Here is an 18,949-nt window from a genome sequence, read left to right on the forward strand (position 1 = left end):
AATTTAAAAAATTTTAATTAACAAATTAAAATTTTAATAATTTTAATTTGTTAATTAAATTTTAATATACAAAATCTCCTAGTATTAAATGTTTACAATTGTCTATTGGTTCTTTGACTCAAATACAGTTGACTCTCGTTATAGCAAACTTGTAGGGACCACAGAATAGTTTGTTATAACAGGACAGTTTGCTTTTTTTTTTTTAGCTTTACAAGATTTTTTCTGAAAATGCAACTTGTAGCAACCTATAAGATGTTATTCTGTATATAAGATATGATAACCAATAAATCTTATTTTCTACTCTCTGGAGCCATTATTCAAGTTTTTAGAAGCTAATTTTTTTGAAATCTGATAATGTTAACTGTAGAAGTGTAAATGATTGTGCAGATAAGTCATTATACAACATGCGCATTTTATATTTTATCAAATTATATTTTGAATCCTTGCTTTACAAAAGTTTCAACCAGAACAATTAAATTCTATCCTACCACCATCATGATTCTGGAGTCGATCCATCTTTGTCTTAGGCAAATAGGATTTCCCTACTGGAAAATCCTGCATACAGGACCCATATCTGTTAGGAAGAACATTGTGCATCGTATTCTCATTCACCTATAAGTCTACAAACAGTTAGCTGAAATGAGCTCAATTACTAATGTTGGGTGGAGGCGAGCTGGCTACTAATTCTGAAAAGTTACGACTAAAAGTTCAGCCTGCTCCCTTTGAGAAATGAAGTATTAGAGAAGGATGGAAGTGGATTTATTTATTTTCTAGCAATCAGTTTTGTTATTATTAAACTAAAAGTATTTATTTCAAATTTGTTAGGAAAAAAATTATTCATAGCCACCAATTACAGATATGATGCCAAATAAAAAAAATCTAAAGAGACTTAAATAATAAAGAAGAATCCAATGAATGTAGCATGAACAAAGAATAAATAAAATTATATTTTTCTTATACCACACACACACACACACAGCATTATATGCAATGTGTCGAGTCATACCAAATGCTCATGATATAGAACTGTGAATTTGATGAAAGTTTTAGAATAACTTTAACTTGACAAATGAATACATTAAGTAAAGAAACAATGGGACAGCACAATATTTCAGAGAATACTAAACTGTACACTTCGATATTGTGTAAACCTTCCTTTGATCATGATCACACTTTCTGTCTTCTAGGCATTCTCCCTACAAGTTAGCAATATAGCCAAGTCCTACTTACAGCAACCTTGAGACAAAGGAATAATTTGTTATAGTGTTTTCTTTAAACACAACAGTGATGTTACAAGAATTTAGTCAAAACTTTTCAGTAGTTTGTTATAATGAGAACAGACTTCTAGAACACAAAAATAGCCAGAACATAGTACATGGGCAAAGAGTGCTGTGATATTGGGTGGGAATTTGTCTTGTAAAAGAAGAATTGTGTCATTGACTGGGACAATTGAATGAGTAACAAAATACTTTTACCTGCAAAAAGAAGGCACAGCCATGACCTCACTGTTACCCTCACCACCACCACCACAATTGCTAATTCTTATATGGAAGTTTTTGAGCAACATGTTCTAGATTCTTATACTTTAAAACCCAAAGTCTGGCTTAGATACGTTGATGATGTTTTCATTATCTGGTCCCATGGATGCCAGATATTAGACATTTTCCTCAGCCACCTAAACAAACAACACAAATGCATACAATTCACAATTGAAATTGAAAGTCAGAGCACACTTCCTTTTCTAGATACATCTGTCACATGCCTTCCTTCCGACAGTCTTTCCTTCACCTTTTACTGTAAGCCTACATTTCTGATCATGCCCTGAATACTAGCCAATATATACATAAGCTCTTACCACAACCCAACATGAAAACTCAGCATCATTAACACACTAAAAAACAGGGCTTTGAAGATCTGCTCCAGTGAACAAGTACTTAAACATGAATTAAAAGTTATCAGCAATACCTTTCTGAAAAATGGCTACAGCAAAACTACTATCAACAAAATTCTTCACAAGACTCCACTTAAAAATAAAAATAAATTAACTTACAATAAAACTGTAGCCATTCCATACATTAAAGGGATATCAGATAAAATAAACAGAATACTACAGAAATGCAACCTTAATGCCACTTTTAAACCTCCTGTATCCACTTCCTCCGCTGGCCCACTTTGGAGTATACTGTAATCACTGCACCTGTAATTTGCCCTATATATAGATAAAACAGGACACACACAATTCCTATCAGAAAAAAGGAACATAAATGGCATATTAGATTTAACAACTATGGTAAATCTGCCCTTTCTGATCATGCCCTAAATACTCTACGTAGAATTGACTGGAAAAGCACCTGTTGTTTATATCATACCAAAACAATGCATTGAGTGTAAATTTAAGAAGGCCTGTGAAATTCTTATCAACCACACTGATCTTAACAATAATGGTGGTCTAAAAATCCCAAGAATACAGATTACACATATTCTACCCACATAATCTAGGCCACCACTTTTGCTGTATTAAAACTATATATGAATTTGTTCTCTGATGATGTTATAAATAGAATATAGCTTTGATGTAGGGTTTTTTTTTTTTTTTTTTGATGCAATTCAGCATGAGACAAATGAGTGTGAGTGTTGAAGTGACTGTGAATAGCTGGGGGTGCAGTTTCATAGGTTTTGAATCTGAGTTGGTAATAACATTATGCAAGGATACTGTGGGCCCAAGGATGTTAAAATGCATGTACAAATGCCAGAAGCATCAGAAATATAGGAGAGAAATTTTTAACATTGAATGGCTCAACCTAGCAAAAAATTAGCAGCATCAGTAAGACCTAGTTGAGAGAGAGAATAATGTTGTTACAGGGGATAAAGATTGAGGAGAATACAGAGAAGATTGAGGGAATATGACAGGAGGAGTATTTACTAATGACCGCTAGAGAACTTCAAACAAAAATAGGAAGAGAATTTAGATCTGAGAATTATTGCCCATTTGATGCTATATGATATGAGATAGAGGCCAAAGGAAATACATATTGTTGGCTGGGGATCCAGAGGAAAATAATGGATACTACATACTGACGGATTAGCACAATAAGTGCAGGCTGATCAATTATCATGGTGGACTTCAACTATGGAGATAGAGATTGAAAGAAGGAAAGAGTGCAGGGCACCAGGGATTTGAGAGCATTGAATCTAGTAACAGCACTGGAAGATCTATCCATAACTGCAGTGGAAACTCCACCTCCAACAGGGAAAGTGACTATGCACTCTTGTTCTGGAAGGTTGCTCCCAGCCATCAACTAGTGATATGTACATACTCCTGATTGCATTTCCCTGAGTATTTTCTACCACTGTTGTGACAGTGTTTCATTTAGCAGTCTTTCATAGCAATTGCTCAGATATTCAGAATATCCTTATCCTCAGTATAATTTTCTTCAATAATATGTAAACAGTAGTCACAGAAAAATGAAATAGTCTGAAAACAATAACCAAAAAAAAAAAATGATAAATGAAAAAAAAAAAAAAACATTTCAGTGATTAAGTTATGGTGTAGCTCTTTGCAAGGAAAGAAAAATCAATCCTTGAAATGGAAGCACATTGAAAAAAAGAGAGAGAGAAAAAAAAAAAAAGGAAGTAATTTAGCAGTGCTTCAAGACAATAAAGAGATGAATGCAGGAAAGCAAAGTTATGTCTACATATTTTCGTTCTTCAATTTTTATAGTTTTTACAAAATTTTATGAAACAAAAAATAAATTTTTGGAAACTTCTAACATAGCATAATCCCTATTTCAGTGCCCAAATAAAAAGTGTAGCTTTAAAATTTTTACCTTTGGACAATCAGGTGAATTGTGAAGTATAACCCATTTCAAAAGGTTATTACATTAATCAATGACTGACTTCAAGTTGAGCCTCAAATTCTAACATAAGTTCCTCCCTCTTCTCTGATATTATTCTAATTTTGTAGACAGATATTATTTTTTTAAAAACTTCATTCTTTAGTTAAAATGTTTTGCAACTGCACTGGGTGAATGTATATCATTTTTATGAAAAATTTTAAAGCAAATAAGAATATGGAATACCATAGAGCATGATGTGGATTGAAAATGTAATATGTTTGCTCTGTATAGCAGATTTTTGGCTTATTTAATTCTTTAGCTTATCTACTAATAACTATAAGATTTAGTATAGACTTCCAACCTTTCGTGAACAGGATTAAAAGAGATTCAAGAAAGTAAATACATCATAATACTAGATTATGATGGGAAAATGATGATAAAATTATAAACTAATGGAATAACACATGCTTAATGGGGTGCTTAAGTGTCAAAGCTGTATAACTGAGAGGAGACCTCCACATAGCCTTTAAAGGAATGCGGAGAACCGACCAGGGCTTCTGACCTAATGTCCAATCCTCACCTTCTCGTGGTGCACCCTATTGGGTATCTACTTGGATACTGAACGAACGAGGGATGGGCTGGCAATTTGGGATTTAGCCGACCAAATTGTATTCTTATTGGTTAAACCAAAATAAAAAATGATGGTACGACATGACAAAATTTCATGCCGGCTGAGACGTCACCCGGTTAAACAAGGCCCCCGTTGTTTTCGCCAGGGAACCAGGGCGAACAGAGAAAAGTCAGCTACTGGAACAAATCTGAAAACACATCCCAACACAACATCACCAGACTTAAAGATCGGTACTATCAACATAAGAAGCCAGAATGGCAAAGAAATGGAGCTAGCTGAGGAATTAGATAAGTACCAGATCGACATAATAGGGGTGACTGAAACAAAAAAGACCAAAACTGGTGAGATCTTTCTGAGAAATAAATACAAAATGTTATATTCAGGCAATGACAATCAAGGAAAAGAAGGAGCAGCCATAGTATACAATGCAAAATACGAGGCTAATCTTCTTGAATGGCAGTCAGTCCCATGTAGAGTAATGTGGGCAAATATGAGAATGGGGAACTGGACAATGAGACTTATTTGTGCCTTTGGTCCCACAGAAGGTTCTACTAAGGTAGAAGTGGAGGAATTTTTTGAGGCTTTAGAAAAAGCAACTGACACAATGAAAAAGGAAAAGTTGGTCCTTGTTGGGGATCTAAATAGCAGAGTAGGAAATGACTGTGAGATATACAAAAAAATTTTGGGAAAATTTGGAGAAAAGAGCAAAGCTAATAATAATAGCAAATATTTGTTGGATTTCTGCTCAGGACATGGACTGGTTATTACTAACACCATGTTCCAACATAAAAATGTGCACAAATTCACATGGAGAGAAGAGGCAAGGAATAAGAAAAGTCTCATTGAATATGTTATTGTTGATAGTGATGTTTTCTCCCTGGTGCAGGACACCAGAGTGTACAGAGGATTTGAAATTGGAAGTGATCACTATTTAGTCTTGAGCAGGATAAAATTGAATTTCATATTGAAAAGAATAACATGGAAGAAAGTTTAAAGCGAATAAAAGTTGAGTAGCTCTCAGATGTGAACTGTAGACTAAAATACATAAATATTATTGAAGAAAAAATGAGAGTTTGAGAACAGGAATCAAACCTTGGAGATTCAGTGGCAAACTCTAAAGAAAACATTATTGATTCTGCCAGAGAGGCATATGGTGAGGTTGTCTGCAAGGATAAAAATATCAGAACTCCCTGGTGGACACAGGAAGTTAGAGAGGCAGTGAAGGAAAAGAAGAAAGCATATCAAAAGTTCCTGGCAAATAAGTCAGCTTGTGCTCTTAAAGAATACAGAGACAAATGCAAGAATGCTAAACACTGTGTAAAACTAGCTAAACAAAAGTCATGGGTGGACTTTGGCAAGAATATAGAAAATAAATATCAAGAAGGTGGCAAAATATTCTGGAGGTTGTTGAAGAAGCTTAGGAATGGAGGAAAGAGTGCTGTAAAAGGAGTTAGAGATGATAAAGGTGACATGAAAACAGGAGAAAGAGAGATCCTTGAAGTATTGAGTAATTACTTTGAAAAACTGCTAAATGAAACAAGCAGTGATGACAGCACAGTGATAAAAAAACACTGACCAGGCATGCAGTGAGGAATACATATCCATACTTGAAGTAGAAAAAGCCATCAAAGGCTCGAAATATGGAAAGGCAGCAGGAGTAGATGATATTCGACCAGAAATGCTGAAGTATGGTGGTATAAGAGTCTAACAGTGGCTGCACTGCATAGTTCGGAAAGCCCAGACAGAGGGACGAATTCCTGATGATTGGAGTAGAGCTCTCACAGTACCCATATATAAAAAGGGAAATAAAACTGAATGTGAGAATTACAGAGGTATTTCCCTACTGAGTGTTCCTGGTAAGATATATGCAATTATACTTGAGAAACGGTTGAGAAGAATTGTGGAAGAAAAGCTTGGTGAAGAACAAGTTGAATTCGGGTCAAATAGAGGCTGTCAGGATCAGATCTTCACTTTACGACAAACAGTTGAGAAATCATGGGAATATAACAAAGATCTGTATTTAAGTTTTGTCGATTTGGAAAAAGCATATGACAAGGTGCCAAGAGAGAAGCTATTCAATACGCTACAGTTATATGGTGTCGATGGGGCATTATATTAAGCAATACAGGTTGGCAGCAAAACAACCCAGCGGAAGACCAAGATATAGGTGGATTGATATGGTACAAAGTGCCTTAGACGATAGAAATATAAGATCTGATAATGTTGGAGTTTTGACAAGTAACAGACTGATTTGGAGGAAAATTGTAGATAGGAAGTTAGTAATGATGTAAATTTTTCGTGTAGTGCTATCATATTCTGTACACCCCTTGAGGGTACATGGCAGGAATTTGATGATGATGGAATAACACATTAAGAAAAAAAAAAATTATTTAATATTTGCAGAATTTTTAGCTAGGTTTCCTAGCCATCATCAATGCAGTTGAAAAAAGATAAGAACAAGTGACAATATATGCTATCAACTGCAAGAGGATAATTCCATCTACAAGTATTAGAATTCAAAGAAACAGAATTAAATTATTACAATTTTATGAAACAGGAATGAGGAGCTTAGTGTTACCTCTCAAAATTAGTAAAGTCTAAGGCAATCACTTTTGTTGAGAATTGGATTGTGAACGTGGGCTTCACATCTATCAAGAAAAAAATAACTTTTGTGTAGGACTTTAATTGTATTCCAATGAATTCCATGCCTAGTGGATGAGACATAGCTGACTAAACCAGACATATCAGAGACACTCAAAGTAAAATATACTCTATGTCCTTCTAGCTGAATCCTTCAGCCAAACAACCTGTCTGCCTATAATTACAAATGCTGAATGAACAAGGAACTCTAGAAACTCCAGAATAAGATAAAAGATTTTTGTTTTTTGGAAAGATGAAGAAGGGATTTAGTTTACAAACTGGATAGAAAGAAAGTTGTAGGTCAGTGTAGCAAAGAAATCTTGCAGTTTTGTCTGACAGGTGTTTTAACATATTGAAATTCTAGAAACTGCTTCTTGAGGAGGGTTAGGGTGAAGGTGATAAATATTTTATCAATTATTGTTGTATTATAACTATTTGAAATGAAAGTAATTCTGATAAATGAAGTTTGTTATTTAAAAGAGAATCAGTAGAACATATCTTATGTGTATGGTGAACTAAAGTTTTGATTACACCATATATCTGACTGAGGTGATGATGCAAAGCAGAATTAATATATTTACTAGTATGAGCTGGTTTTCTGTATGGTAAATGCTGTAGATTGCCATTAGGCTGTCACAAAATGAGAATATCCAGAATATGGAAAAAAATTATCTTCTATTTCAAGTGTAATTTTAATTATTGGGTTTACTAAATTAATTTCCTCAAGAAATTCATGAAGAATGACAAGGAAGAGTTCCACACAGCAAAATCATCATCAATATATCTGATATAATATATTGCCGGCCTGGTTGGTCGAGTGGTTAGTGTATCTGCTTTCCAGCCAAAAGGCTGCTGGTTTGAATCCCTCTGTGGGCATGGATGTTTCTGATTGTCTGTGAAAATTTCTTTTCTAAATCACTTAGGGAATTGAACAACGTAGATCCGAATATAAATTAAATTATACTTTAATAAATATTTCCGATATTTCGGCAACGTCACATTGCCATTTTCAAAAGGAACTTACAAAAAAGGCACGTGCATGCAGGCACTACAACACAGTAACTGAGAATGAAGCTATCGTTCTCCTAGAAGTCCTGATGGTGCCCTCTAGTGGGCTAAGTAGGTGTTCTTGGATGTTGGGCTGAAGGTCTGCTGATGTATGCCTCCCAAATTTGGGACAATCGCATACAACCAAATACATTCACCAACAATCCCCCCCCCCCCCTCACAACAGGGCTAAACTAATCTGTTCTAACGACATGGCCCTAAACACTGAACTAAATCGCATCCTCAACACTTTCTCAGCCAATGGCTACCCCCCCCCCAAAAAAAAATCCAAAAAATATTAAACCTACAAACCACAGCCCCCCCTCCACAACAAAGATTACTCTAATACAACCAAATACATTCACCAACAATCCCCCCCCCCCCTCACAACAATATGGAGTGGTGAAAACACTATACAACAGGGCTAAACTAATCTGTTCTAACGACATGGCCCTAAACACTGAACTAAATCGCATCCTCAACACTTTCTCAGCCAATGGCTACCCCCCCCCCCCCAAAAAAAATCCAAAAAATATTAAACCTACAAACCACAGCCCCCCCCCCCCCTCCACAACAAAGATTACTCTAAATCCATCACCATTCCCTACATCCGAGGCACCCCAGAAAAAATTACCAAAATTTTAAAAAAACATGACCTCACCTCCTGTTACAGGCCTTACAGGAAATTGGCATCCCTTATCCGCTCCACCAAAGACCAACCACTTCCCCTAGACCTACCTGGTGTATACCAGGTCTCTTGCAGTTGTAAACTGTCGTACTTTGGCCAAACAGGCAGGACAGTGAATATCAGAATTTCTGAACACAAGGACTACATCCGGTTTCACAAGTACTGCCATTCTGGTCTTGCAGACCATGCTCTGGATACACGCCACAGAATACGGTGGAAGAAAGCTACAGTAATACACCGTAGCAAATACAAATTCGAAAGACTATTTATGGAATCAGCCTCAGCCCTAAGAAACTCCCCAAACCTCAACAAATTTGCACGCAATTGCCCCAAATTTGGGAGGCATACATCAGCAGACCTTCAGCCCAACGGCCAAGAACACCTACTTAGCCCGCTAGAGGGCACCATTAGGACTTCTAGGAGAATGATAGTTTCATATCTTCATTCTCAGTTACTGTGTTGTAGTGCCTGCGTACACGTGCCTTTTCTGTAAGTTCCTTTTGAAAATGGCAACGTGACATTGCCGAAATATCGGAAATATTTATTAAAGTATAATTTAATTTATATTCAGATCTACGTTGTTCAATTCCCTAAGTGATTTAGAAATGCATAACCAACGTATAAGCCTGTCTACGAGAATGTCTGTGAAAATACTAGTGGTGGTGGTGGCTGCAAGTAGATGCTGTTGGTGTAGATGATGAAGGTAGTTGCGATTGGTGGAGACGGAAACTTGTGCAGATGCCCTCCCTCGATGAGTCTTTGGACTCCCTGAAGGTGTTACATAATAAATAATGATTTTGAGTTAGATGTTTTTCCTAATGTAAGCATCATTCCATCACTTTATAATTTTATCATTATGTCATCTGCTTACTTCTCAATATTTAAATCCATGATGGAAGAAATGGTGAGAGTGTGTGTGTAAAAGGAACTAAGTTATGCAACTATGCAAATATCATGAATATATGCCTAAATCATGATTATGATGAAAGGATTACTGTGTGTTCATCTGGTTTGGACTTAAATGTGCAAATGTCTGTGTAAGTGAAGCATTATGTATCAACAGCAATCTGAAAGTTGTTAACAAATAATCATCATGGGTGACACTTAAATTATCTAAACACCGAATGGGTCGTGGTAAAATCTCGAGATGAATGAAGCTAAATTTACTGAACATTTGTTTGAATTTTAGAAACTAGTATCTGAGATACAAAAAAAACACAGAGGTAACTTATGTCCATGAATTTTGCTCCCCATGACAGGCACTGTTACTGAATAAGAAAAACTGAAATACGACTTTTTATATTAAGTGAGTAATTCTCAGTTCATATTTTCTTAATGATATTCCCCTCAATACTTGCAATCAAGAAACAATGAGAAATTGTGGCATTTGTTTCAATAATGAAATACCATGAGGAGGCAGGCATATTTCAAATAATTATAATACCAGATATAAAGTCACATAATATATTTTATTAGAGATGATAAAATATATTACGTGATAAAACATATCTAATAAAATACATTATCTGAGTGTATATGCAGTATTATAATTATTTTAAAAATGTGTTATTAGTAGATGCAACATCTAGATGTGGTCAGTTAAATTCGAATAAAGGAAGAACAAATTGCTGCACTTTAATACAAATTTAAGACGGAAAAAATTATTCTCACCTTTTTTATTCATTGGTCTTTTCCTGACAGCCACACAAATTTGAAGAGACTGAATTGGATCGTTCAGCATAATTGGTCGATACTCTAGTTGTGAACAGTATTCTCTAAAAATTTATTGTAACATTGACTCAATGTTCTGTATATAACAATAATATTTAATGTAAAATTTTTCATAAATTTTTTTGGAAATAAATTATCACTTCAAAAAAAATTTTTTTTGAGCACAATAAAACTGAATATCCTATTGAAAATGAAAGTGTATAAAAGCCTTAAAACAAATCAAATTGGGCAGCTTTCAGAGTGAAGAAGTGTGAACTCAAACACAATTATTATTCAAGAAAAAAAAAGTTTGAAAATGAGAAACTAACCATTGGAAATTCAGTGGAAGACCTTGAAGAACAGAAAAATCATGGTGGACAGTGGGTGAAAAGTTACTGGCAAGTACATTAGCTCGTGCTCTTAGAGGTACAGAGAAAAATGTAAGAAAGCAGAGCAATGTGTAAAACTAGCTAAACAAAAGTCATGGGAAAACTTTAGTAAGAACATGGAAAATAAATATGAAAGTAGAAAAATATTCTGGAGGATATTGAAAAACATTACAAATGGAGAAAAGAGTACAGTAAAAGGAATCAAAGATGATAAAGGTGACATAAAAATGAAGATATTCTAGATGTCCAGAATAATTGCTTTGAAAGTTGCTAAATGAAATGAACAATGATAGCATGATCATAAAAACATTCAAGAGGAATTCATCAGGAGTGCATGCCAATACTTGGGGTAAGAAAAAAAAAGACTTCAAAAACTTGAAATACAGAAAGGCAGCTGAAGTAAATGACATTCAACAAGAAATGCTTAAATATGGAGGTATAAAAGTTTTTGCAGTAAACACTGCATAAATCAGAAGGCCTGCTGGGAAGACCAAATTCAGAATGGAGTAAAGCACTCATAGTACCCATCTATAAAAAGGGAAATAAAACTAAATGTCGCAAGTACAGAGGAATTTTGGAGTGTTTCTGATAAGATTTATGCAAATATACTTGAGAAAAGCTAAGAAAAATTGTGAAAGGGAAGCTTGGAGTAGAACAAGCTGTGTTTAGGTCAAATAGAATAGATTGCCAAGATCCTGTTTTCATCTTAAGAGAAATAGTTGAGAAATTATGAGAATGATAACAAGGATCTATAAGTTTTGTAAACCTGGAAAAGGAATGACAAAATTCCCAGAGAAAAGCTGTTCAAAATGCTACAGTTATATGGTGCAAATGGAATATTATACTGAGCAATATAGTCTATATTTGAGTTTTAAGCTAGTAATTTGAATTGAAAGAGGTACAAGGAAGCAGTTTGATGTTAAATCAGGTATCTCTACTGTTATTCATCATCTATATGGAGAGCATTATGAAGGAAAGTTATTTTAAACCTGATATCAAAATTAAAGATGTTAATCTAAAAACTTTTTACTTTATGCAGATGATGTTATACTCCTAAATAAATCCAGTATGACTCTGCAGGATTCCCTGCCTATTGACTATTCTCTGAACAAATGAATAAATTTGGTATGAAAATTAGGAATAAACAAACTGCAAAAATAGGCAGATACACTGATATTTTCAACTGCATCCTAAATGGAGAACCTACAGAACAAGCAAAATATTTCAGCTTTTTAGGCACAATTTTTAATGAAGTTGACAAATTAAATATAGAAATTGACAACAGAATTAGTAAAGTTAATATAGTAACAAGTCAACTGAATAAATTTATATGGAATAAGAAAGAAATTAGTCAAAACACTAAACTAGCTCTATACAAGACAGTGTTCAAATTAATTTTAATACATAGACATGAGAGCTGGGTTAGAAACATAATACTTGATCAAAGACTGGAGACTGCAGATATGAGAGTTCTGCACAAGAATGGTATCAATGGCAGTATTGTATTTAAAATGAAGATACCAGGAAAGAACATGACATCGTTAGCATTCAGGAATGTGTTCACAGAGTCGATCTCAAGTAGTATGGTTACTTGAACAGAATGGGAGAGGAACGGTTCTCAAAACAAGTTTTGTTGCCAGTATAGCTGGAAAAAGACCCAGAGGAAGACCAAGATCTCAGTGGATTGATACAGTAAAAAGTGCCATAGACATAAATAGATCAGATAATACTGGAGTCTTGGTATATAGATTAATCTGATGGAAAACTCAATAGGAAGTTAGTACTACTCGTACATGAAAATGTTATACCATTACTCATAACATTTTGTACATCCACTGGTGGTAAATATGAGGAAGTCGATGAAGATGAATATTTCATAAAATATTTTTAAATAAATGCATTTTTAATGATTTCAAGAATAACGATGATGATTCCAAGCAATCACAATGCTTCATTCATAATTTTCATCTTATCGTATCAAAAGCACTTGAATCAAGGATAGTAACTTTACTGTGATCAAAATTAAACTTTAGAAAAACTTCCGAAATTCATTTCACAAATATAAGATTCCCTTTTTTACTCTCAATTTAGCTTTATTTGCCATCTTCCAATAATTTCTTTTTTGCTTCTTTCAACATGATAATTCAGCAAAGATAATCTAACCTGGATATCACCTGTTTCACAGCCATTTTACGGTCTTTTTCTAATATTTCTCAAACTCTTAATGACAGCTGCCACTTGTCCAACTCAAATTACTTTAATTTTCTTTCTTTACTTCCAATTTAGTTTCCCCTAACAACAAAATCACTTGTGTGTTACATCCTATTCAAGGTTTCTTTTGTATTTTTCTTGAAAGAGAACTGGATGAATCCTAAACAATGCTGATACCAAGACAGTGGCATAAATTAGACTCTCTCTTTCTCCCCCCCCCTTCATGTACAACAAACTTTCAACAGATCCCCCCTTTTTTTTTTCTTAAGAGCTTTTGATAAGTTCCCTTTTATAATTTTTGTAAAATCATAAGGGGAACTTGAAGCTTTAGTTTCAAGGGAGTCCCTTAATTGTTTACTATGAATTCAGTAACATCACCTCTATTTACTAGGTTCCGCTCCAATGCATGAGGAAGAGAGTTGTAGGTCTTTTGTTTTAAAATCCTTTCCTAAAATAAACAGCTGTATGTGTGTAACTTTTCGATATGTTTCCCTATCACTGATAGTTCCAGTGTGTGTGTGTGTTGCTATAATGGAAGGAAAAGCTTCATAATTTAACTATACTCACTCTTCAATCCTTTCTGAAGTAATGGAAATTTTATCAATGTTGCCTACATTCTCTCAATGCATTCTACCTGATTATGTGGAAATATGAATAACGGTATTATTTAGCAAGGAATCTCTATGAAATAGAAGTGATATGTAGTTATCAACCCACTCACATCACTGATTTCTAGACTAATTGCATGAAAAACTGTTCATGCAGCTGTTCTAAATATAATCAATAGTATTTGATTGGATTCAGCATCAATCCCCTCCACTGAAGAAATACTTCAAGGTCACCCCACTGATACTCTTCACCAATTGACAATCTACTACAAAGTTACTTATTAACTCATTATATTCAGCTTTCAAATTGGCATAAATTTTTCTGGAGTTTCTCTTGACTATTCTCTAATGCTGAATGAATTATCTTTTCTCTTCAACTTTCTTTCCAGCCATAGTATTAACACAAGGTTGAACAACCTTCATGTGTGGAAGTAAGAAAATAAATAAATAAATAAAATCTTGCCAACTTCAATTATACTAAAACTAATCCTGTTTCATATTTTACAAAATGGAATTTTTTCTCCAAGTTTACTTCTTATAATAAAAATTTTCCTTGGCAATCATTATCGATACAGCTTTCTCATTATAACAAAAAAATAAATAGAATAAATAATAAAAAATAAAATACACTTTTTTTCTGTAATCTTTTCTGATTACCAGAATCCAATCATCTGCAATTTAAGGTTGAACAGATGAAGTTAATAAAATTAAAGCATCTCTGAAAATCTGAAAAACTGTACTGAACAAACAAACCATTTGTAACATTTACAAATGGTTTGTTTTCTCCATCTTTATAACATTGCTGTGTGTGTGTGTGTGTGTGTGTGTTGGAGAGAGAGAGAGATCTTACCTGCCCACACACACAGCAATGTTATAAAGATGGAGAAAACAAACCATTTGTAAATGTTACATCATTCATGTGGAATTAAAACAGACTAAAAGGACAATGTCTCCACCATTATTATGTACAGAATAATTTACTGACATGCATGTAAAAAACCTTCATGGGTCTTCTCACATCCTAGATGTGATTTGAACCCAGATCTTTCCAACTAAACAGCATCACATAACAGCATATAGCATCTGCCAAAACGTATTTATTAGCAAACATAGCTTGTTGGAAAAAAGGAGACGCAGGAACACATCAAAATGTGTGCTGATTGAGTAGTTAGAGGGAATAAAAGGTGCTGAATGCAAATGTAGTTCAATAAGGAAACAGTTAAGTTTGCACGGCAGGCAGTGGTACATCGGAGAAAGAATGTGCCCATGAATGGAAGTGCTACAGTACATGTTTGATGATAGCAGTGTGAAAGAGACAAGAAAAATGATATATGAAAGCAGCAAGAGAGAGAAAGTGCAACATAATATCAGAGAGATTGAAAACGTACATGGTAAATAAGCAAGAAGATGAAATCTAAAAGAAAAGAAAGATGCAAAACAGCAGTGATACACAGTGATTATGATTAGTTATACACTAATTGAAGGAGCATTGAAAGAATTTGTTTTGACATTTTATTATTTGATTGTCATTAATTCAGTTATTTTATTATATTACCTCAGTTATCAAAATGAATTATACCAGCAGACAGCAGGACCAGTTATGGGGGTCTCATATTTTCCCTACCCCAAGTAATTACTTCATGGAATGTTTTGAACAACATATTCTCGTTTTTTTCACCTAAGCCATCAATTTGGTACAAATATGTTGATGATGCTTTTGCTGTATGAAACTCTTCTTTGCCCAATCCCCATGAATTTCTTGAGAAAATTAATTCAGTAAACCCAAGAATCGAGTTTACACCATACGAAGAAGATAACAGCCATCTTCTTGTTCTAGATGTTCTCATTCTTTGTCAACCTAATGAAAGTCTACAGTTCTCTACAGAAATATAACTCATATTGGGAAATGCATTAATGCTAACTCACATCATCACCCATCAGAAATATGGTGTAATTAAATCTCTCATAGTTTCTTTGCAGCTTCCTTTCATAAAGAAAGCTGCAAAGAAAGCATCCATTTACAATCCTAACCTTAACAAAAATGACTGCATTGAACTCTCTCAATTTTGGGAAGTTATCAAACTAATATTCACCATTCATGTGTTCCATAAAAACCGTAATCAAATATTTAAATTTAAAATATTTTATTTTATTTTAAATTTATTACTTGGTGTCTATTAACGAAGATGGAGTTATCCTTCTGCAGTCAATAGCACATATAATATCATGTGCTTTCAGTTTAATTATTCATTCATCATCATCAAATTCTTGCCATGTATACCCTCAAGGGGTGTACAGGATATGATAGTACTACATGAAAAAATTACATCATTAGTAATTTCCTATCTACAATTTTCCTCCAAATCAGTCTGTTACTTGTCAAGACTCCAACATTATCAGATCTTATATTTCTATCGTCTAAGGCACTTTGTACCGTATCAATCCACCTATATCTTGGTCTTCCACTGGGTCGTTTTGCTGCCAACCTGGCAGAGAACACTTGTTTTGCTAATTTTTCTTTGCCCATTCTGTTTAAGTGACCATACCACCTGAGATTAGCTCTGCTAATGCATTCCTGGATGTTGACAATGTCAAGTTCTTTCCTAATATCCTCGTTTTTAATATGATACTGCCATTGATGCCATCTGTTCACATCTATAATCTTTCTCAGGACTCTCATATCTGCGGACTCTAGTCTTTGGTCAAATGTTTTACTTCTGACCCATCTCTCAGATCCATAAGTTAAAACTGGTTTGAACACTGTCTTGTATTTAGTGTTACGACTAATTTCTCTCTTATTCCATATGAATTTATTCAATTGACTTCCCACCATACCAGCTTTGCTGATTCTGTTGTCTATTTCTATATTTAATTTACCATCTTCAGTAAAAATCGTGCCTAAGTAGCTGAAATGTTTTACTTGTTCCACAGGTTCTCCATTCACAACACAGTTGACATTTTCAATGATTCTGCCTATTTTCATTGTCTTTGTCTTTTTATTGCTTAAACGGAAAAATAGAATACAAAAGTACACTTTTTAAACGATCGAATTATAACAGTTAAATTAAAAACAAACAGAAGCTACTTAAATATAATAGGAGTATATGTAGAAGGGATAAAAGAAGATTCCGAACAATGTTATGAGGAACTAAAAAAAAAAAAAAAACATTTAAATAAATATAATAAAAATTACTATATATTAACAGGAGGAGATCTTAATGCCAGAGTTGGAGATAATCCAATCCCAAATGTCTCAGAAAAATATGGAGAAATTTGCATGAATAACAATGGTCAATAACTATTAGACTTCTGTACTTTCAATAATTTTAAAACAACCAATACTTTTTTTTTCAAAAAAGTATATAAATAAATATACTTGGAATAGCAGAATAACAAGATCTACAATTGATTATATCATTACTAATCAGAAACTAGCTCCACATGTGAGAGATGTACATGTTTACAGAGGAAGTGAAATTTTTACAGATCATTGTTTAGTAGTCTCTAAAATAGAAATACTAGCAAAATGGAGAAAGGAAATAAATAAGAAATAACAAGATAAAGAACAAATATACAAAGTATATCTATTACAAGAAGAAAGCATTAGAATGCTGTATCAATCAAGAGCCTCTGTAGCTCAGTCAGTATAGAGAAATTCCTTTGGTCGGAAAGACCTGGTTTCGATTTCCATCAGTGGTGTGAGGAACCTTTACCTGGGTCTCTTTCGATGAAAGGTGAGTTAGCTGGTCTCAAATGCAGGTAAGGATTTTTTATCACCTGGAAACTCAGGTTTTTCATCCCCAGAACAGGCAAACCGGCCCCATGGACACACACACGGATTACAGTCAAGAATACTTAGGACCTGGCCATGGGCCTGATTTGCCTGATTTGTCAGCTATGCTGATTCTGAGCCCAGATAAAAATTGGGGGGGGGGGGGATCTTGATGGTGCCGTACATTCTCATAAAAAGTGCTCACCGCCATTGCATCATTATACAAAACAAAAAATAAATAAAAAATCAATCATGATAACAGATTACCTAAAAGAAGTCCAAATTAGTGAACATATAAAAGAAGAATGGAAAACTTTAATAAAGATAATCCATAAAGCAGCCTCTGATGTCCTTGGAAAGAAAAATAAAATATAAAAAAGAAAAACATTAGAAATCTGGAACACAGATATAGAAAATGCAATAAAAGAAAACTAAATGGCATACGAATCACTTCAAAAACATACAAAGGAAACAAGAAATATACAAAAACAAAAGATATATAGTTAAAACCATAGTACAAAAAGTACCAAGATGCATGGGACAGATTTATTAATAAAATAGAACACATACATGGAATGCAAGATATAGCCTACAAAATATTAAGGAAATTAAACGAAGAAAGAGATACAGTACAAATCAACATAATACAAGAGAAACGATGGATAGAACATTATAAGAATTTATGGTCTGACTCAAATTTAATAACAGAAAATAATAATGAAGAAATCAGCACTGATATAGAACCAGTTAAATTAGAAGAATTAAAAGAAGCAATAAAGGTATCAAAAATACTGAAAATCAACCAGATTAGATGGCATAAATGCAGAGCTTTGGAAATATGGTGGAGAATATTTACATCACAGATTCTTAAAATAAATAAGTAACTGTTGGAGGAAATGTGAGAATAGGTCAAAAGTTACGGTTATATCTATATTTAACAAAGATATAAAGAAGACAGATGATTATGGAATTTGCGGGGGAATAAGTTTTTATTAAATACAGGTTACAAAATTTACAGTAAAATTCTGAATAAAAGACTCAGAAATATTGCAGTCTACTCTCCGATGAACAAAATGGTTTCAGACATGGAACATTATGTATAAACAATATTTATGTGTTAAAACTAATTATTGAAAAAAAGATTGCGAATTTAATTTAGATATACTCATATAGCCTTTATAGATTATGAGAAAATAAACAGAAAACTTATGGAATATAACGAAAAACAAAAACAAAAACAAGGATATCCATTACATTTGGTACAAGCTATACAAAGTTAATATAAAGATACAAAAATACAGTTAAGTAATAAATAAAGAGAACGAAATAAATCAGAGCGTCTGACAGGAATGTAGTTTATCTCCAACACCATTCAATATATAAGTGGCATCGCATGCCCATTTCGGTTGAGTTGTGC

At 33.8% G+C, this 18,949-nt stretch overlaps 1 protein-coding gene across 4 annotated transcripts in view; it reads right to left on the bottom strand.

The window, feature by feature from the left end:
- Nucleotides 1–18,949, bottom strand: part of Klp10A (kinesin-like protein 10A) — a 469,762-nt gene that overhangs the window by 286,524 nt on the left and 164,289 nt on the right. For all 4 annotated transcript variants that reach the window (XM_090390589.1, XM_090390588.1, XM_090390590.1 and 1 more), the window contains one exon: nucleotides 10,514–10,617. In XM_090390589.1, coding sequence (XP_090246715.1) covers nucleotides 10,514–10,617 — 104 coding nt within the window. The remainder of the gene's footprint in view (nucleotides 1–10,513; nucleotides 10,618–18,949) is intronic.

This window comes from Typopeltis vanoorti, chromosome 3 (genome assembly GCF_054136105.1).
Source record: "Typopeltis vanoorti isolate ZY-2024b chromosome 3, IOZ_Tvanoo_1.0, whole genome shotgun sequence".
In the NCBI taxonomy this organism is placed as follows: domain Eukaryota; kingdom Metazoa; phylum Arthropoda; class Arachnida; order Uropygi; family Thelyphonidae; genus Typopeltis; species Typopeltis vanoorti.